General features: G+C 32.4%; 2 protein-coding genes across 3 annotated transcripts; both read left to right on the top strand.

Annotated features, from left to right (window-relative positions):
- Positions 1-5583: 5583 nt before the first annotated feature.
- On the top strand, positions 5584-8700 carry LOC129888588 (MYB-like transcription factor EOBI). Its single transcript, XM_055963541.1, has 3 exons — positions 5584-5765; positions 6295-6424; positions 7752-8700. The coding sequence occupies exons 1-3, from the start codon at positions 5633-5635 to the stop codon at positions 8497-8499; spliced, it is 1011 nt and encodes a 336-aa protein (XP_055819516.1). The 5' UTR covers positions 5584-5632; the 3' UTR covers positions 8500-8700.
- Positions 8701-13549: 4849 nt separating this feature from the next.
- Positions 13550-21973, top strand: LOC129890094 (mitogen-activated protein kinase homolog MMK2-like). Of its 2 annotated transcripts, none has more exons than XM_055965627.1 (6): positions 13550-13916; positions 14108-14237; positions 14327-14464; positions 20513-20845; positions 21319-21502; positions 21606-21973. In XM_055965627.1, the coding sequence occupies exons 1-6, from the start codon at positions 13744-13746 to the stop codon at positions 21785-21787; spliced, it is 1140 nt and encodes a 379-aa protein (XP_055821602.1). In that variant the 5' UTR covers positions 13550-13743; the 3' UTR covers positions 21788-21973. The 2 variants fall into 2 exon arrangements, with proteins under 2 accessions (XP_055821602.1, XP_055821601.1); XM_055965626.1 differs by having other exon boundaries at positions 21268-21502.
- The last annotated feature ends 103 nt before the right edge of the window (positions 21974-22076 follow it).

Raw genomic sequence — 22076 nt, 5'->3', positions numbered from 1 at the left:
ATCCCTCCTGTTTGAATCAGGGTTTGAAACCAAACTCCTCTCCTAAGAATAGATGGGACAATTCAGTTGGAATACAATATAGATTAACTTTTCGATTCACTAGTGATATTCTGACAGAATTCATGAATATAATTATTAGTATGGGAATGGGTGTGAAGATATAATTAATAAATATATTTATTATGTATATTACAATCGACATTTATACGTATTCAGACACTGAATCAAATTAATTAAGGAGCTTGTTGAGAAAAAATAATTTTTGAAGTACATGATGATCGTACGTACGTAACACCAATGTACCTTGTAGAAGTGGAAGAAGTAGATGTGACCCAATATATTATTCTGTTAATTACTAATTTTTAAATTAAACAATTGTCAATATAAAAAAATAATATAAAGAGTAGGCTTGAGATGAAGGGAATATTAGGGGTCCATAAAAAGGAGCAATTGGCCCAGAGAGAGATTAAATTTCCAATGATGGTAAATAAAGGTATTGGAAAACATTTTAAAAATTGACAGGGATATGATGAAATTTACTAGTTATGTTCCCTTTCTAATTACCTACTTAATTATATCATGAAACATCAATGTTATAGTACATAAAAGATTACTGTTAGAAGCAGTAAGGCATATATCATGAGGACCACATTTAAGTGAACTTGTGGTAGAGACATTCCATCCACGAGCTATTAATATTATATAATGTAATTTTTTTTTCATATTATCAGATCACTTAAAAATAATTACATGTCAAAAATATTTTGTAAAAAATGAGATCAGAATGATCATGAAAACTCTTCAAATTTTGTTCGGTCAGATTCGACAATTACTATTGAAATAAAGTGATTTCGTTTCGTCTATATTTTTCTTTCGATTGATTGATCATCCAAAAAATAATTCTTATCTCATTTGTCGGGTTAATTTGTATGTACGCATACTCCTATTAATTACTTTTTAGAACCTCAACAATTATCCTTTCCGGTTGACCTCTCTCTTGGTTTTGCCCTTGAGTTTGTCAATCAACTAACATGTCTAGACCGTGAACCCCTTCTAGGAAGAACTTAAGGCTAGAAATCTTAGATTATATAATTTTACGGACAGAGAGTCAGCCTGACTGATTCATATAGCCGAGATTCAATAACAAAGATTCTACTAAAGAATTTTTACGAAAAAAATGTTATAGAACTTGTTAAATATGTCTTCGACTTGCACGACATTTCCTTTCATTTGCTCCAGCTATGAAAAAAAAATATTGATCTGATGTAACACTTTATTCTCTCCGACCACTCATTTTGTATATTTGAAAAAAATAAGATCAATTTTATGTTACAATAGATTAAAATATATTGATAGCTAGTGTAAAACATTTTTACACAAATAGAATATATATATATATATATATATATATATATATATATATATATTAAGTTAATGAAATCCTTAACTTAAACCAACCATATAGGTTTTTAATCCAAATGTCTTTTCTCACTAATTACTTTCTTAATCACTTGGTAGACCCCATACCCCCCGCCCCCCCTTAACTCCTTGCCCCCCCTTAAAGCTAAGAATAATCATTCTCCCATTTATTTACTTTCTTCTAATAAGCGTCTTTTTTCAAATGATTTGCATATTACTTTCAAATTCAGCTTCCTATTAAGCAAATATCATTCACATCAAATATGGTGAATGATTTGTATCACACCAACAGATCCTCTCCTTTTCATAATCATCATTGTGTTTGCCTTATTATTATTTAATTTAATAATTAATTAAAAATATAATTCTTTGTGTATTTCCACATGCAAAACATGTATATGAATATTAAATTATTAAAATACATTCTAAATAATACCTCGATTGCCGACAGTTTAATAATCAAAGATTAAGAAAGTTTAAGATTCTTGATAATTACTATACTAATTAAAAATTGTTGTTTAATGTCTTTCGTGAAGCTGTAAAGTGATTAATTAATGGAGCTAGGGAACTTTTGATTAATTATATTGTTGTGATGGTCTACTAAGGATCTTATTGTGTCTATTCTTTTGGTTACACACTAGAACAAGCTCCTGAATTGATTTGAAAGAATCTTGTCCAAATATAGTACAGTGTAGCATTCAAGAAATGGCAGCAAAAGGACACAATAAGTCTGATCTTGAATTTTTAGTTCCGCTTAATAATTTCTTATTCAAAAAAAATAATTTTTATTATTCATCGGACATAAGTTCTAATTTTAATTTAGAATAAGTTAGTTTTGTTTTTAAGGCAAAAGTCAAGGATATTTCAAGAAGTTATGCACATACGATGAAACAATATAATGTGTTGCCTATTGTATTGACTGTATTAAAACATTCCAAATTCCTACTTATAGCTAAACAAAATTTACATCCATAACTTATGTCTCACGGGCAATAACAGTCATATAAAAAAAAAAAACTGTTAAGTGGAGCTAAAAATTCAAGAATATTATTATAGAAACCGTTTCTTCAAATTACCCCATAACATCTCAAAAATCTACCGTTTATAAATCCATTTGGATGAGATGATTATGATTTTTCAACTCTTATCCGACTTTTGAGATTGAAAAAATTTAAGTAGAAAACACTTTTCTATTAGTAATAAGCTTTATACAATATAACGAACGATGAATTTCCTAAGCCAAATAATTGTTTTCAATTCCAAGGGAGTCGGTACGAAAATTGGAAAGCCGGAATAATAGACAAAGTTGCTTCCCTTTTTAATGATTAATACCCAAGGATGTAACTAAAGTTATCCAGTTTTAATTATTAAGTTAGCAAATTCCCATCACTAAGACTTGGAGATTTTTTAATTAGTTTATCTTTTCAAAGAAAAGCACTAAAACTTTTTTCTATTTTTATAATAAAAGTTGTCAAGCTAGCTCACCTTACAATTGAACACCATATAATTGCTACATACATTTTCCCTAGCCATATATAAAATAAAAAATTCTTCATATAAAGCGTTTTACTTTCTACAGTGTATGTATTCGATGCAAATCTTGAATTATTTGGACTAGTGCGCTTTGAATATCTGATGTTAATTAAAATAGCCTACATAAAAACATGTAAATATTCTATCATTCTAATTAATCTGATGACCTAAGATTAAAGTACAGTAAACAACTTGTTATAATGATTAAAATATAATGATATAGTTATAGTAAAAGTTTTTTACACTGTCACCGTTTGTATGAATGAATTCCGGCATATTTGCCGTTAGAGATGTAAGGCGTAGTCACATATCATACAATTACCTATGGAATTCAAGTTGTATATATCATTAGTATAAATTCTTTTTACATTATTATGCCATATATACTTATTGGAACAAGTAATCTGTTTCATTTTCATGATGATAAATCTCCTATTTTATATATATTTTTAAACTTTAGGTGATCTGATAATGTAATTTATTTTTCTTTACATCAATGATATATAAAATTTAAACACGATAAAAAGTGCTTCTCAAAGAGTAATCTATTTATAAATTAAAAAAAAGAGGAGAGTTATTGTTAAACTATTTTCGTATTTAAAAACATGTGTGATGGCGGCCAAATGAAATAAAGCAGGACAATAATAGTAATTGGCTTTTAGAGAAAGCAATTAATAGTCTGCGACATAACTTGATTTGCAGAAAATGAATGTATGATAAATAAATTAATTAAAAAAAAGAACAGTATAAGAGTCTAATCAAGAAATTAACGTACTAGTAAATTTGATACAAATAAAATCAAATGACGTCAATCATGTTAATTTAATTTCCTTCCAAATCCCAGCTAGTTTGTGATGCAAGCAAAGCTATGATTTCATTTGATTTACAAGATTCTTAATATAATCATGTTTGAATTAAAATTACGCCCTCATAAGTCATATACACTCAAAACTAGAATTGTGATAATGTATACTTTGAAAAATTTCAATTCATTCTCTGTCGCAATACTTTTAAAGAAAGAAAGTTCACTATATGTGACCTTTTCTTGTTGAAGCAAAAGGCTATAGATTAATGGTGTTTCCTTTCTTTTTTTTGGTCCCGAGTCCGCATTGGAACTCTACTAAATCCAGATCGAGTATTACAAGGCCCATTCAAGGGTGATACTTCCAACTCAAGGCTCAAACCCGAAATCTCTGGTTAAAGATTAAACAGTCCACCACTGTACCACAACCTTTCATCTATCACTTTATTATTACTCTAATCTCAGTTCATTTTGGGGAAAAACGACATCATTTTATACAACAATATAGTCAATGTAATTTCATAGGTGATGAATTGGGATGCAGAGTGTATACAGACCTTATTCTACCTCTAGGAGGTCTCGAGAGTATTTCTCAAAAAAGACACCATTTTACATATAAATATATATATATATTTTTTTTACTTTCACCTTAGTGAAAAGTGTTTATAACCATTCAAAGGTTATGGCCTTACCGCTAAAACCTCTAATTTCTAAAGTTTTTATTTTCCTTTATTATCTGAATTAACCTACTTACGTCGCAAAAATTGTAACAAAGGGATCGGAGTATCATTTTTATTAACAAAGCTATATATATGAATTCTCTCCCACCTTTATTCTTTTTCCAATAATATCTATAGGTATAACACTCCATAGAAAATGGAATTCATAATCTTAAAAATAAAACAGATTATACGTTATAATAGATAAGAGTAACTTGATAATATAAAGATTCTTTACATTATCATTGTCAATCTGAATATTACTTAACTTAAAAATACAACAAGTGACTTAGACGAGTAAATTGTGTAAAATTTTCTTTACCTCCCCCCCTCCCCAAACCCCCACCCCACTATGATCTTACAACTTACGTACGTGACTTGTGCTAGAAAAAAAAAGACGAAAAAGATAGGTAAAGGATACTCGACCGAACAAAGCGGCATGATTGAATCAAGTATGTTGAAAAAATATTTGCTATTGGAGTTTGTTACAAAATACACAATATTCATGTCTACGTAGAATTAACAAGACATAATAATTATAATAATGGAATAATTCATTGAATGACTTTTTGATTCACACAATGACAGAGAATAGAAAGTACTTGATACCAACTTGACTGCTTCATTCTTAATCAGATATTTCAAGTTTGAGCCTTGAATATTGAGAAAATTATGTTGAAAACTCCACGCTTCTTATTAAAAGGTCTTGTAGTGTGCGATCTAGATTTAATCGTAGCTATAATGTGGACACCGGACACAAGCCTTCGGTCAACTCAAACAAGAGGCCAGGAAGGACATTGTTGAAGGCTTACTGAGTGCTTCTAGGTTAAAGGGGGAAAGGGGAGTGGGTAAGCGGGCTCCTTTCACTTGACTGGTTAGTTAGGACTTTTTTCTACGATGTTCGAGATCTTTGTCTCGCAAAGGGTGAAATGAGATCGAAAAAAGAAAAAAAAGTTGATGGAACGTCATTTTAGGGTTAGATGGAAATTAGTACTCTACAAGATGGGGCCAAATTGAATAGTAATTCATGTCGGCACTCTTTGCAAGATCATCACATATTTATGGAGTATTTATAGCAAATGGAAGTTCCAACACACACTAATTAATCATTTTCTTTTTACTAATTAATCATAGAAAGAAAGAAAGAAAGAAGGGATATATGGGGCACCATTCATGCTGTAATCAACAAAAGGTTAAGAGAGGACTTTGGTCCCCAGAAGAAGATGAAAAGCTCATCAGATATATTACTTCTCATGGTTATGGCTGTTGGAGTGAAGTCCCTGAAAAAGCTGGTTTCTCTTTTAACTCTATACTCTTCTTTACATTCTATAATATCAGTTATATTCAGTGGCGGAGACATGATTTTTATTAAGAGAGTTTCATTGTCATTTGCTATATATACATATGCGTCGTCTAGTTTGCAGAATATATATGTGTGCGTGAAAGAATATTAATTAGTAGCGCACACATATATAAAGAACAGAATCCATGGACTCTAAATATTGAACACGTCATTGTACTATATAATGTACAATATTATTCACAAGACATAATTAAACCACATTGTTTGAATGAATGAAGTTCTGTTGTTCCTTTTTTAATAATTGTAGTGTTCAAGTCAGTTCTAGTAATAATTTCATAACGAAGGGAAGAAATGATCATCTAGTGATTTCTTGCCTCTGCTAGCTGGAATTTGAACCCGAGATATTATAATTCTCAACTCGTTTCATTAACTACTAAGTCATCCTTAAATACATTGTTATAATTTGAGATTGAGACGTAGTTAATTAATCGATTGATGGGTTGTTTTGGGTCATGTAGGGCTTCAAAGATGTGGAAAAAGTTGTCGTTTGAGATGGATCAATTATTTGAGGCCTGATATTAGAAGAGGAAGATTTACCCCAGAAGAGGAAAAGTTGATTATCAGTCTACATGGAGCTGTAGGCAACAGGTTAATTAATTTTAATTTCTTACTACTAAAAAATGTCCTATTTTCATAATTTCATTACATTTTAAATGTTTTTTTCTTCAAATTTTAGTAATTCTATCTAGTTAGTTAATGTACTTTGCTCAACAACAACTTAATTGCACAATTCAAATATAACTTTTCTATATAATTGAAATAAGTACTATTGGTGTCTTTGGCTCGGCGGAAGTATAGAGCTCCGTATTGGTCATAGTATTAGCTAGTTTTTGGCTTTTGATATTTGATACCATATGTGGTTTACTGTGTTTAAACGACCACACCTTGTTGTTACGGTTCGTTGCATATATGTTCGTAGTACTTTGCTATTAGTTATCATATTTTTCTTTTAACTAGTGCTTTGATTTGCTTGAGTCGAGCCTCTTTCAAAGATATATAGTCTATCTATCTTAGAAAAATAGTGATAAAACCTGTGTACATTCTATCTTTCTTAAAGTTGACTTATAAAATTTCACTCATTTTGTTGTTCCAGCAAGTACAGTAGTAGTGGTGTGAAGTAGTGAAACAAAGTATTTATAATACACTTATTCCTCCTTTCTATTTCTAAATTATGTTTCACTTTGAAAGCAAGATTCTTATAATATATTGGTTTATTATTAAATTATGTGTATACACACAAAAAACGCACTCAGAATTAATTTCATTGTCAAAGCAGTTTCTAGAAAAGGACGTTAAATTAATTAAAGAGGCAACATCATATATTTTCAGTTGATATTAATACTCAATTAGTTAAATAGTTTCTCTAAAGTCCACGACAAGTTACTTGACATTAAGAAAACATATTGGAGCAGGGGTCACGTAGAATAAAACGAAGAGAATAATAATTTATATTGGTATTGAAAATGGATTTAGCTTATATACATTATATTGTAAATAATTTTTACTGCATCGGTGCATTTTAAAATGTTACAGCATGTAAACTGCCTTCAAATATTCAGGTCGCTAATTACATTTTTTATGGACAAAAATTAATTATAGCGGTAAAAACTTATTTATGCCAGCCTAATATAATACATAACACGTGTCTTCACATACACTCTTATTGCTAAACTATAGTTAGTTAATACATAATCTAAACTTCATATTTGACTTAATCATAGTAAAGAAGTATGGTTTGATGAATACACCACATGCAATTAACTTTTATCTTCATATAACAATCTTTTTCGATCGTGATATTATAAAACTCCCTTCAGACTATGGAGATTAAACTCTAGAAAATAAAAAAAATTGTCCTCTCAAATTGATATACGTTCTACTTAGTTTCTAACATTTCCCATGTAAAATATTGTAGGTGGGCACATATAGCAAGCCATTTACCTGGAAGAACAGATAACGAGATAAAAAATTACTGGAACTCATGGATAAAAAAGAAGTTGAAAAAACCTTCAAAGCCATCAACAAACACAACTTCTATTACTGATCATCATCACCAGCAGCAACATCAAAGATCCCAATTGGCAAATTATACTACAATTACAAGCCAACAAGATATATTTTTCACTCAAGATCTTGGAACAAAATCTCAAGTACTCTACCAAGATTCTACCCTATTCAATTCTCCAAACCAATTATTATATTTCGATGGTGGTTCACTCGACTCTTTGACAAATGTTATTATTAACGATGCCACGAATCGAAGTACTACTAATAACACCTCATTATTTCAAGAAACATCGATATTGAACTCAGAGTTTTGCTGGCAAGTCGATCAACAACAAGAAGAGCTTCAAATACAGACATCGTCGTACGCGATAGAAATGGATTCAAATTATTTGCCACCGTTGATAGAGAGTATGGTACCACCTATGGAAATACCTCGTAATAATAATAATAATAACAATAATATAATGTTGGAAAGACAAGAAAATAATAATGAATTGAATGAATGGAGTCGTCAAGTGGACACACAACAATGTTGTCCAAGTTATCTATTTTGGGATCAAGAAAATGGATCAATGGGTGGGAATCATGAGATTATAGATCCAAGTACATCAAACAATATGGGACAAATTTTATCTTCTTTTCCTTCTTCTCTATGATGATTGAAGATTGATTTTTATTTTTTATTTTTGATTTATTTCGGGAGGTTTGTTATTAATTGAATTGTGAAATACATTAGAGAGTGAAATGAAAGCATGTTAATTAAAAGTATTTCTTTGGACATATTCTCAAAATTAAAAGAGAGGGAAATAACATTGGGTTTGATTTATGAGAAATGTTTCACTTATCCTTTAATTCACCTATTATATAAATATGTAGATAAAAGCAAAATGAAAGTATTATGTATAAATATTGAAAGTGACCCCCCTTGTTATTATAGTAATGTATTGATTTATTCACTTCTTTAAACCTTGATATTGCTCATAAAAAATCCCGAGTTAAAGTTAAAGGAGGTTTATGAAATTATCTATATAAAAAAAAAGAAGTAAAAATGCACACAATCTATATTTAGTAAGAACTAGGTATAAGATAGGTCCAGTTTGATTTGGACCAACTTTCAGGCTAATCCATGTTACACCTGATAAAATTACCAAAATACCCCTAGACTAAAGAACGCTCATCGTTCTTAACTTTTTCGGCCAATCCGAGGTTGAACTATCGATCAGGGGGAAAATTGTGTGGGAAAATGGTCTTGGTCGAATTTTAGGCCAATCGGATCGAAAATTAATTTTTCTGAGTGAAATGACGGAAGACAGAGGAGTGCGCAACACGGCCTGGCGCGGACTTGCACTTAATCTTATCCTGGGTATTTTCTACAGGGTTAGAATTCGATTGGAAAATTTTCAGAAAAAAAATGCACTATGAAGGAACAAGTCTGCGTTGCGCACTTGTTCCCCCACAGACCAATTTTCTGCTCGTTTTTATTTTAAGGGAGGGGAATTTCGGTATTTTTTCCACCCCTTCTATACTTAACCCATGACTATAGGTTGTTTTCGACCTTAAAAGAGTTTCTAAACATTCCTAAGTTCTTCTACGCATTCTAACTAGAGACTTAAGGCTAAGTAGTGGAGAAAAGGCTAGAGTTCTAAAGATTCGAGCAAACTCTTGCAAGATTGATTGTCCTGTCTTCATTCCAGGTATGTAAGGCTAAACTAAAGCATGAACTTTTTTCTTTCATGTGCCCCATGATTGTGATAGGTTGATTTGTGAATGAATTGAGTCCCCACGATTATGATAGGTTAAATTGTGAATGAATTGAATCCCTATGATTGTGTTTCTTGAGAATTTTCTTTAAACTTAATATACTTTTACATAATATTGCGTAATTGATGATTTCTATGAACTTGTTCTTGAATAAATGATTTTGACTATTTGCTTCATAAACCCTAATAGTAATTTGACAAACATTGAATATATATGCCTAAGGATTGAGTCTAGAGCCTTGAACTTGTGAATGCATGATTGTGATTGTGATGTGAGCATGATGATAGTTTTGGTGAAACTTGATAGTCCTTGTATCTTCACGATTGGACTAAATTGAATGGTCTCAACTAAATGTTATCATAAATGATTGCCCCAACTACGCATAAATGAATGATCTGGGAATGATTGGAAGATTGATTGTCCGAAAAGATTAATTTGATAGAACCGATGAACTAATAAAAGTCCATATGAGACTTGTCCATTGGTTGATTGGAATTGATTGTCTTATGAGCATTGAGTCTTGGGAGGAGTATCGAGCACCAAATTGGGTAACAGTAACTAATAACTCGAACCTAATAACTACGTAGCCAACGTAGGAGAGGATTGGACCATTAAAGTCAGATGTTTCCTTTGATTTGAATGTCCTGAAAAGATAGGACTTGATTGCTTTATTGGATCCTTGATTGGACGATTCGTCCTTTACCCTGACAAAGTACTGGACGGTTGTGGCAACAGCAACAAGCTTGTTGTACGATCACTGGCTCATAAGTGATTGTTGTCGGATAAGAGAAATTCTTATATAGGTCTTGATAGTACTCTGATTTAATTGTATTGGACTGTATATGATTGGTCTATGTCTAAAACCTTACTCTTGCTTTAGACTTTCGACATCTTGCTCGAGTTGCTTACTTCTTGATTTGAGTTATCCGAGTTTATAGTATTCTACCTTATGCATGTTTCATTCTGCCATATCACATACTCGTACATTCCACATACTGACGTCCATTTGGAACTGCATCATTTCATGATGCAGAGACAGGTTCTAGAGATCATCAACAGGCGCACCTTTGAGGATCCGTTCATAATCCAGCTGATTGGTGAATCCTCCCTACTTTCGAAGGATGTCATTCTTTTATCATCTAGCTTTAGAGTTTATAATTTTATTTTTATTTGATTTGAGGTAGCCAAGAACCTGTCATTGCCACCACTCAGACAGTTGATAGAGGCTTCATAGACTAGATTATTGACTTGTAGATTCGAGATTATCTTTTGGCTAGTTTCATTTGTACTAGTCTTGTTGATTGGATTAGATAGATTGTTAGCCTTTGGTCTTATTCTATAAGTATTTATTTAATCATCTTGATGAGTTAAGTCTTCCGCTGATAGAGAGTTGATTGAATGATTGTATGAACAAGCCAAGTGATTTGCTTGGGGACTAGGGTACCCTCCCGGGGCATGACAGTCCAGGACTTTAATCTTTTTTCTTTTGGGCCTTAGAGTAATAATAGTTTGGGCCATTTTGTAGTTATTATCCAAAAAATTAGGAAAAATTACCTAAATACGCATCTTATTATATCATAATCTCAAAAAATTTCTACTATTTAAAAAAAAAAATTAAAACTCCCTCTCGATTACATCACTCCCCTCTCGCTGATATATCCCTATCCCCCTCTCTGATACATCCCTTTCCTCTCGGATACATTCCTCCCATCTCGGATACATTCCTCTCCTATGTATCTGAATGTCGTATCCCCTCCTTGATACATCACTATTCCCTCTCTGATACATCCATCCCCTCTCGGATACATCCATCCCCTATGTATCCGGAGGTATGCTGATGTATCCAGAAGTCCAATGATGCATATTCCGAAATTCATAAATTTTCAGGAATTTTTATAATTTGGAAAAGAGTAGGGGAATAATGTAATTGGTTCTTAATACTATGAGAAATTTTCAGGATTTTTTATAATTTAGAAAAGAGTAGAAAAATAATGTAATTAGCTCTTAATATTATGATATTTATGTAAATTACACATTTTAAGCTAATGGTTTCTTTTTGGGATAATTGTTTGGTAGTAGTAGTAAATAGTGTTTTAAAGATATTTTTATTAACTTTTTTTTCCGTTGCAATTTATAGACCTTTAGACTCTCATGGGAAGATTTAAAAAAATATGAATTTGTGTAGAAAAAAATCACTTTAAAGATAAAACACTCTCTAATAAAAGATAATTTCATTCCAAAACTTAAAATGAGATGTCTAATTAAATTCTAACTAAGTCTCAAAGAAACTTATAACCCCACCGTATATTTTGGTAATAGTTCTTTATATCTTTTTGGTTCACTTTTCCATTTGTTGATTGCTTACAAGAATATATACCATAGTGCAATTAATTAGAAAAAGCAAGGTTTTTTTCCTTTCTTTTCATTCTTTAGTATTTGTGTTGAAATCCAATTTAATTCAAATTCATATTGAAAAATCCCCAGTTAAAATAAAACACTTTCAAAAATTTATGACTAATTATTTAAAATTTAAAATTTAAAATCTCTAATTAAAGACGATGATTCTACGCTTAAAAATCATCAAGATTTACTCCATGGGAAAACTCAGCAGTACGTGGAAATATGTACAAGTTGGTCTTTGGAGTAGGACTTCCAACAAGTTGACCTAAGAATCATTATTCATTCAATTTCATTTTCAACTACTTTATCTAATTTAATAAAAAAAATTTGAGAAAATATAAATATCTTTGTACACCCCCCCCCCCCCTTTTTTTTTGTCTATGCTATATATCTACGCGTATTAGGTTCTCGATGTTGAAAGTTTTGATTTTTTTAGTACTATATTTCTTTTTTAAAATTAATATTCTTCAAGAAAGAAGAACAAAAGAAAAACAATACGACTTTGAACAGATTTTAATGGAGAACTTCACCATTTTTTTTCTATAGAGTTAACACAAAATCTTGACTATTGACTGGCATATAAAGACTTAAGAAGTCGTTTGATACGAGGGATAAAGAATAATAGATAATGATTTCGAGATAAAATATAAAATTATTTTGTGTTAAAGTTTAATTAGGGGTTGTTATTGTTGTTGTAAAGTTTGATTAGGGGTATTAGTTAATCTAGAGATTATTTATCCCACTATTTATATAAATTATAATGATAAAATAAGTTATTCTATATATAATAATAGGATAACTTATCCTATGAAATATCTATGAGATCATAATTTTGTCTATCTCATAAAAAGAGAATAAAAATACTTTGCAACTAATTCCTTTGTCTTAATTTATGTACATCCTAAGCATTAATATATATTTTTGTTTAACATAAATAGATTTTGAAACTTTTAATCTAAAATAAGCTAAGTCATTGTCATTTGTGTTGCTAAAAATTATCGCATCAAAGACAAAATAAAAAAGATTGAAATAAATTGTTTCATTTCTAAGCATACATTATGTTATTCTTTTTATGAGAAATTTTTAAAAAATATATCACATTATACAGCCTAGAGAAAGTATTTGAGAAAAATACTAAAAAAAAAGTTATTGACAATAGAAAAGAATTAGCAAATTATTTTAGAAAAAAACAAATGTTGCTACTTAGTAATGATAATAAAATAAAATTAATGATCAAAAAGACATTTTAGTTATTTTTGCAAGTTTCGTATTTAACTATTCATGGTTCTCTTTGCATATATGTTAAAGCACAGATCGATGTTAAGTTAATCTTCACGCATCTATTATTCTTTGAATACATATATTTGGCTAACTCAACATTAAATATGTTTAAATTCTGTAAAAATAATAGTTCAAATAAATAAAATGAACAATAAATAGTTAAAATACAAACTCACGGAAAAAATGATTTGTTTAAAATTTATTTTTGACATTAACTTTAAAAATAATTTCTCTAATATTGCATTTCCCCATATAGTGAAGACTGAAGTTTAGTCCAGTCTACTGACTTCACGCATTTTTCAAATTTCAATGCCGTGTCCAATGGCATATAAATTCAAAAAGTATATTTAAATCACCATACATCACCGACCAGCCTCCGTCAAACGCCGCTCGAATCCGGCGACTTACTCTACCGGCTGCTTTGCACTACCAGTATTACCTACCGCGACACCGTCGTCATGGCTAATCAAATCGGCGGAGCTTCAAGCACCGGCAGTCGTGACATCAGAGGAGTTCTCATACACGGTGGTCAATACGTCCGCTACAATGTTTACGGCAACTTATTTGAAGTCTCCAGCAGATACGTTCCTCCAATTCGTCCAATCGGCCGCGGCGCTTACGGCCTTGTATGGTAGGTATCCGGTAAACGTTTATAACTTGTGTGTTGTTTTTGATATGCTGCTTATGTGATTCAAGGTATAAATACGTGAAAAAAAGAGCAAAAATCTCTTCCTAATGATTAATTTTGCTCATATTAGTAATTTTGGGGGCTTTATATGATGGAGTAATTTTAATTGTTTGTTATCTTCTGCTATTTGCTAGTGCTGCTATAAATTCAGAGACGCGAGAGGAAGTTGCGATTAAGAAAATAGGAAATGCATTTGATAATAGAATTGATGCGAAGAGGACATTGAGAGAAATTAAGCTACTTCGACACATGGATCACGAAAATGTAAGTGTATTTTGCTTCTATTTGGTGATTAGTATGTGAATGAATTTGATTGATTGCTGAGTAATTTCAATGTTTTGTTAAATATTCAGATTATCGCAATCAAAGACCTCATAAGACCACCAAAGAAAGAGGCTTTCAATGACGTGTACATAGTTTATGAATTAATGGATACTGATCTTCATCAGATTATTCGATCTGAACAGCCTTTGACAAATGATCACTGCCAGGTTCTGTTTCTTTCTCGAAAATCCTGTTATTGGATATTTATGATTTGTGTAAAAATGTGTACTTTTATTTTCTATTTTGATTCTACAAATGGTTGACATTGTTACAAAATAAACTAACATAGCAAAATAAGAAGTATAGAGTAAGAGAAAATAGAAAGGAGCAGATGAAATTTTTGTATCATTGTGTTCTCCATTTTTACACTGAGAAGGGCCATTATATAGCCACAAGATGAGTGAAATAACAAGTGGGCAACTTGCCCACTTTAAGTTTTACACCGAAAAGGGCCATTATATAGCCACAAGATGAGTGAAATAACAAGTGGGCAACTTGCCCACTTTAAGTGGGCCCCACATACAATTGACATCCACAAAAATGACATCCATTTATCATAAGACTCCCCCTTCGATGTCCAAAGAAAAATTCTAGTGAAAGAACAAATATATATGTAGTTATTTTTCATAGATGTTGTGCCTCGTTAAAAACCTTATTAGGAAAAACCCAATGGGAAAAAGCCCAGTGAAGAAAAAAGAGTACACACATCTAGTAATACGCCTTGAGTGCTGACTCATTAAAAACCTTACCAGGAAAATTCAGTGGGACAAAACTTTGGTTAAGGGAAAAAGAGTACAACGTGTATTTTACTCCCCTGAAGAAAACTTCATTTGATATTTTGGAGACGACGCATTCCAATCTTATAACTTAGTTTTTCAAAAGTTTATGTTGGTAATGCCTTTGTGAATAAATCTGCAAGATTTTTACTCGAATGAACTTGTTGTACATCAATATCACCATTCTTCTGGAGATCATGTGTGAAGAATAATTTTGATGAAATATGTTTCGTTCGGTCTTTTTTTATGAAGCCACCTTTTAATTGGGCTATGCACGCGGCATTGTCTTCGAATATAACTGTGGGTACTTTGACATCATTTTCTAGGCCACATCTTTCTTTGATGAGCTGTATCATCGATCTCAACCACACACATCCTCTACTTGCTTAATGAATTACTATTATTTCAGCATGATTTGAAGAATTAGCAACAATAGACTGCTTTGTAAATCGCCATGATATAGCAGTTCCCCCTTGTGTAAATAGATAGCCTATTTGAGATCGAGCTTTATGTGGGTCTGATAAATAACCTGCATCTGCATAATCAATAAGATCTGCACAATCTTTGTTAGTATAAAACAAACCTTTGTTAGGTATCGCAAAATATGTTTGATACCGTTCCAATGCCTTCACATTGGGGATGAACCATACCTTGGCAGCAAATTAACAAAAAATGTTATATCAGGTCTGGTGGCGTTAGCAAGATACATAAGTGCACCAATAGCATTGAGATATGGTACTTCATGACCAAGAAGTTTTTCATTCTCTTCTAGGGGTCGAAATGGATCTTTATCCACTTCAAGTGAACGAACCATTAGAGTACTTAATGGATGTGTTTTGTCCATGTAAAATCATTTTAAGATTTTTTCAGTGTAGGCAGATTGGTGGACAAAGACCCTGTCTGCTAAATATTCAATTTGCAGATATAGACAAAGTTTTGTCTTTTCAAGGTCTTTCATCTCAAATTCTTTCTTTAGATATTCAATCGCCTTTTGGACCTTTTCATGGGTTCCAATGAGATTTATTTCATGAACTTAAATGGCAAGTATAACAAACTCTGATTCCGTTTTCTTAATAAAAACACATGGACAAATGACATCATTTATATAACCTTCATTTATCAAGTACTCACTAATGTGATTATATCACATATGCCCTGATTGTTTCAGACCATATAATGATCTTTACAATTTCATTGAGTATATCTCCCGAGACTTAGTACATGCTTCAGGCAATTTTAATCTTTCTGAGATTTTCATGTAAATTTCATTATCAAGTGAACCATAAAGGTAAGCTGTAACTACATCCATTAGATGTATTTTAAGATTTTTATGTACAACTAAACTGAAGAGATATCGAAAAGTTATTTCATCCATAACAGGTGAATATGTTTCTTCATAGTTGACCTCGGGTCTTTGAGAGAATCCTTGTGCAACAAGGTGTACCTTGTATCTTACAATTTCATTTTTCTCATTTCGTTTTTGCACAAAAACCCATTTATAGCCAATTGGTTTTACACCTTCAGAAGTTTGGACTACAGGTCCAAAACCTCATGTTTAGCAAGTCATATCTACGTCGACATTCTTCGATGGAATTAGGGTCAAGACTTTCACTATCTTGTATGAGGTTAATTGCAATATTATATGTAAAAACATTATCCACCGTAATTTTCAATCAATCTAAATTTATCTCATCGCCGGTAGAACTTATTGAAAGTTCTTCATTCACTTGAGTCTCGGGTTCACTGTTTTCTTCAAGAATATCAAGATTACTCAAATCTTGACCTTTTTCGGGGGTTCTTTTGTAGTATTATTTTTGTTATTCCTTACGCTTCTCTTTTTAGGATTCCTATCCTTTGAACCTAATGGGCTACCACGCTTTAAGCGTGTTTGAGGTTCAGAAGCTATGATACTAGTAGATGGTCCTTTCGGGACATCAATTTGGATAGGCACATTCACTGCAAGGATATGTGACTTCGTTATCCGTTTCAAATCAGTAAATGCACCTGGCATTTGATTTGCTATGTTCTGTAAGTGGATGATCTTCTTGACCTCATACTCATATGTGCGGGTACGTGGATCAAAATGAGATAGTGATAAAATCTTCCACGCAATTTCTCTTGCAGGGTCCTTTTTCTCTCCCCCTAATGGCGGGAAAATTGTTTCATCAAACCGACAATCTGCAAATCAAGCAGTAAATAAGTCTCCTGTCAACGATTCAAGGTAGCGAATTATGGAGGGTGGGTCAAACCCAACATATATGCCCAACCTTTGTTGAGGGCCCATCTTTGTACGTTGTGGTGGTGCTACAGGCACGTATACCGCACAATCAAAAATTCGTAGATGGGATATATTTGGTTCATGACCAAATATTAGTTATGAAGGAGAGTATTTATTATAATGTGTCGGTCTGAGACATATAAGTGCTCCTGCATGTAAGATAGCATGACCCAAACAGTAATTGACAATTTTGTTTTCATTAGTAGAGGTTTGGCTATCAATTGTAGGCGCTTATTAAATGACTCTGCAAGGCCATTTTGAGTATGAACATGAGCAACAAGATGTTCAATTTTTATCCTAATTGATAAGCAATAATCATCAAAAGCTTGGGATGTAAATTCTCCAGCATTATCAATGCGAATAGTCTTAATTGGATAATCTGGAAATTGCGCCCATAATCTTATTATTTGTGCTAATATTTTCGCAATCGCTAGGTTGCGAGATGATAAGAGACACACATGAGACCATCTAGATGATGCATCTATTAGGACCATAAAATATTTAAGCAATCCACTAGGTGGATGAATAGGTCCATATATATCTCTATGTATACGCTTTAAAAAGCCAGGAGATTTGATGCTAACCTTCAGGGTCAATGGTCTGGCAATTAATTTGCCTTGATAACAAGCAACGCATAAAAAATCATCATTCGTAAGAATCTTCTGGTTCTTTAATGGATGTCTAGATGAATTTTCAAGAATTTGTCTCATCATTATTGATCCAGGATAACCTATTCGATAATGCCATAACACAAATATATTTATATCAGTAAACTTCTGGTTTACGATCATATGTGCTTCAATCTAATTTTTATATAATATAGGCCACACGACAAAGTTGGTAATTTTTCCAAAATATCTTTCTGGCCTGAGACACTCTTGGTTATACCAAGATATTCAGTATTCATTTCATTTAGTGTCTTAACATGATATTCATTTCTGTCGATATCTTTAAAACTTAACAAGTTTTTGGAATTTAGAGGAGAATAGTGCATCGTCTATAACAATCTTTGTCCCCTTAGGCAGAAATATAGTAGCTCTTCCGGAGCTTTCAATCATTTTTGAATTACCAGAAATTGTAGTAATACTTGCTTTTCTTCTAAGCAAGTTGGAAAAATATGTCTCGTCTTTAAAAATGTCATGAGTTGTTTCACTATCAATTACACAAATATCCTCGTGATTGATCACTGATCAAAACAAAATTTGAGACATATTCATATTTTTCTTCAAAAAAAATAAAGTATATATTATAATTAAAACATGGCTTATAACACAAGTTTTATTTATTTACATGGATTAGAAAAATACAAACATATTATTTAGTACATACAAATTTTTTTTTAAAAATATTATCAAGGTTATTGATATTCATATTTCCTTCAGGAAAATTGAAGAAATCAGCTACATCCAGATGCATAGACTCAATATTATCTTAGAGATAAAGTTTGTCTCTGGATTATTTTCTGTCCTCTTCAAGGATGCCTGATATAGCTGAACTAGACGTTTTGATGACCGGCAAGTCCTCGACCAGTGCCCCATACCTCCACATCTATGACATATACTTTCTGAATTTTTCTTTGGTAAAACTTTTGGCTTTTCACTCTTTTTTTTGTACTGCTGATCATTTCTCGGTGCCAGCCGATCATCATGATTATAATTTCTTCTTCGACTATGACCACGACCACACTAGGGCCATGACCTCTTTCTCGTTGGTTATAATTTGCCTAATTCACTTCAGGGAGTGGAAAAGAACCAACGGGCCGACTATCATGATTTTTCATTAGCAGTTCGTTGTGGCGTTCAACAATAAGAAGGTGAGAAAGTAATTCAGAATATTTTTTAAACCCCTTTTCGCGATATTGCTGCTGCAGGAGCATATTCGCGGGTGGAAATGTGGAGTATGTTTTTTCAAGTTTATCTTGCTCGGTGATTTCTTTTCCGCATAAATTTACCTGAGCTATAATTCTAAACAATACATAATTATATTCAGTTATATTTTTAAAATCTATTAATCTCAGATTTAGCCAATAATGACGTGCGTGTGGAAGGATGACCAACTTCAGGTGGTCATATCTTTCTTTTAGATTCTTCCACAATTTAAGGGGATCCTTTAATGTAAGGAACTGTAATTTTAATCTCTCGTCAAGATGGTTTCGGAGAAATATCATGGCTTTGGCACGGTCTTGACTAGATGCCGTATTGTTATCTTTGATGATGTCTGTCAGACTATCGATTCTAGATGTATTTCGGCATCTAGTGCCTATGATGAGTAGCCTTTTCCAGATATGTTAAAGCAACAAATTCAAGTTTAGAAATATTAGACATTTTAAGAAAATAAAATTCTTATCCCTTTTCTTACCTTCTTAAAAATATAGCTCAAAGCGATGGAGTCTCGTGCTGATAACGTGTTATAAAATAAACTAACTTAGCAAAATAAGAAGTAGAGAGTAAGAGAAAATAGAAAGGAGCAGATGAAATTTTTGTATCTGTGTGTTCTTCATTTTTATACTGAGAAGGGTCATTATATAGCCACAAGATGAGTGAAATAACAAGTGGGGCCCACTTAAAATTGACATCCAAAAAATGACATCTATTTATCATAAGAGACATGAAGTTATAGTTGATTTATCAGAAAGTATGTTGTAGGATTTAGAAACAAACTCCTGCATATATTACTTCAGCTAGTCTAGCTGCTGTTGTAACACAATTTCCTAGTTAATCAACTTGGATGAGATCAATGAAATGATGTAGCGAAAATCTTATGTTATATTACGTGTTTATTGTTATGTTTAAGGAAATTTAATTAAGTAGAGGGTGAGGAGCTACCTTAACTCTTTGGTCAGTTAATGCAGAATTGTTGGTCATTCTTAAGTTCCTGGAATAGATTCAAAAGGCGTCAATGACTTGGTTGCTCAGTCGTAACATCTCTTCCATTCTCCTGACAATGTTATCAATCCTCTTGTTGGGGTGCCAGACTTATTCTGGCATGCCAAGCTAGACAATTATTCAGTATTTTCGCTTAATAGCATGGAGGAAATCCTAGAAATTGGCCCAGCTTTCACTGGGAGCATTCAGATGCTTTCTTTCCTAAAGTTACTCTGGCACACTGTTGTTACCTTATCTGGATTCTAATAGTTGGATAACATTTGATTAATTTTGCAGTACTTCATGTATCAGCTATTACGTGGACTGAAATATGTACACTCAGCAAATGTCTTACATCGTGATCTTAAGCCAAGCAATTTGTTCCTAAATGCAAATTGCGACCTCAAGATTGGAGACTTTGGATTGGCAAGGACAACTTCTGAGACAGATTTCATGACTGAGTATGTTGTCACTCGCTGGTATCGAGCACCTGAATTGCTCCTTAACTGTTCGGAATACACTGGAGCCATTGATGTTTGGTCTGTTGGTTGTATTCTTGGTGAAATAATGACAAGAGAACCTTTGTTTCCTGGAAAAGATTATGTGCAGCAGCTGAGACTCATTACTGAGGTAAAAAGTCACGTCAAATTCTTTCTTTGGTTTGCAATACATTTCCAAGATTCTTTAGTAAGAACCTGTCCAAAAAAATTCATTTGGAAGCTTAAAGAAATTGATCCAGTGACATTCTACCTGCATGTATTGAAGTGGAAAAGTTAAAAATTATTAGAAAACTGAGATCTGAAAGAACCTCCTCTTTTCTCTCTTTTCCCCTCCTTTTAAGATTAAATCATTCCTCCCCTCTGAAGTTGGGAGTTGAGAGTGATTTCCAATGCCATAGCTGGCGCTAAGCTGTAATTCCATGCAGACAATGCTTTCAAATGCTCATTGAATAGGTAAATCATTTTATATTTTCACAACGGGTTGAAGAAAAGGTCTGATTAAAAACGGCTTTTCTGTATTGATGGGACTTTTATTTTCTGCTTCTGAAGCAGTTTGATCAGCTTATCCTTCCCAGTTTCGACTGTGTTTCTTCTGTCTTGAAGCTACTAGGTTCTCCTGATGATGCCAGCCTTCAATTTCTGAGAAGTGACAATGCCCGAAGATATGTCCGACAGCTTCCTCAATATCCTAAGCAACAATTTTCTGCAAGATTTCCCAGCATGTCTCCTTTGGCTGTCGATTTGCTTGAAAAGATGCTTGTCTTTGACCCAACCCGACGGATTACAGGTGAAGCACCAAAATTCTGACGTGAACCTTTGCATGATATGTTTTCCTTTTTAGTTCATCATATTTACCTCATGTGTGTTCGACTTTCTTTCTCTATGTGCAGTTGATGAGGCTCTTCGCCACCCATTTTTGTCATCTCTTCATGACCTCAATGATGAGCCAATTTGTCCCAGGCCTTTCAGTTTTGACTTCGAGGAGCCCTCAATCTCTGAAGAAAAGATCAAGGAACTGATTTGGATGGAGTCCGTGAAGTTTTATCCGGACTTTGTTGAACAAAGTATCTGATGGATTGCCCTGGATTCTGTATCATATGTAGTACATATTTTTCTTCCTTCAATACATTGTATAAGTTATGTCGAGGAGAGAGCTAAATTAAACCGATATCTTGGTTGAGGAGAAAGCATTTCTCCTAGTGATATGAAATGTAAAACATGCTTGTTTTCATCTATTAAATTATTTAACGACTATTCATTTGCGGTTCAACACACATTTACGAACAATCTTTTTGCTATACTTTATTTTGAAATTTTGGTTGCAGTAATTCATGGCATTCACAATATATGTAACAGTTACA

This window comes from Solanum dulcamara, chromosome 5 (genome assembly GCF_947179165.1).
Source record: "Solanum dulcamara chromosome 5, daSolDulc1.2, whole genome shotgun sequence".
NCBI lineage: Eukaryota > Viridiplantae > Streptophyta > Magnoliopsida > Solanales > Solanaceae > Solanum > Solanum dulcamara.
Note: the sequence above shows the minus strand (reverse complement) of the source record. Positions and strands in the feature narration are given on the sequence as shown.

Coding starts and splice junctions, on each gene's coding strand:
- LOC129888588 (XM_055963541.1), top strand. CDS start 5,633: ATGGGGCACCATTCATGCTGTAATCAACAAAAGGTTAAGAGAGGACTT. Junction 5,766..6,294: donor TGAAGTCCCTGAAAAAGCTG/GTTTCTCTTTTA, acceptor TGGGTCATGTAG/GGCTTCAAAGATGTGGAAAA. Junction 6,425..7,751: donor CATGGAGCTGTAGGCAACAG/GTTAATTAATTT, acceptor AAAATATTGTAG/GTGGGCACATATAGCAAGCC.
- LOC129890094 (XM_055965626.1), top strand. CDS start 13,744: ATGGCTAATCAAATCGGCGGAGCTTCAAGCACCGGCAGTCGTGACATC. Junction 14,238..14,326: donor GACACATGGATCACGAAAAT/GTAAGTGTATTT, acceptor TTAAATATTCAG/ATTATCGCAATCAAAGACCT. Junction 14,465..20,512: donor TGACAAATGATCACTGCCAG/GTTCTGTTTCTT, acceptor TTAATTTTGCAG/TACTTCATGTATCAGCTATT.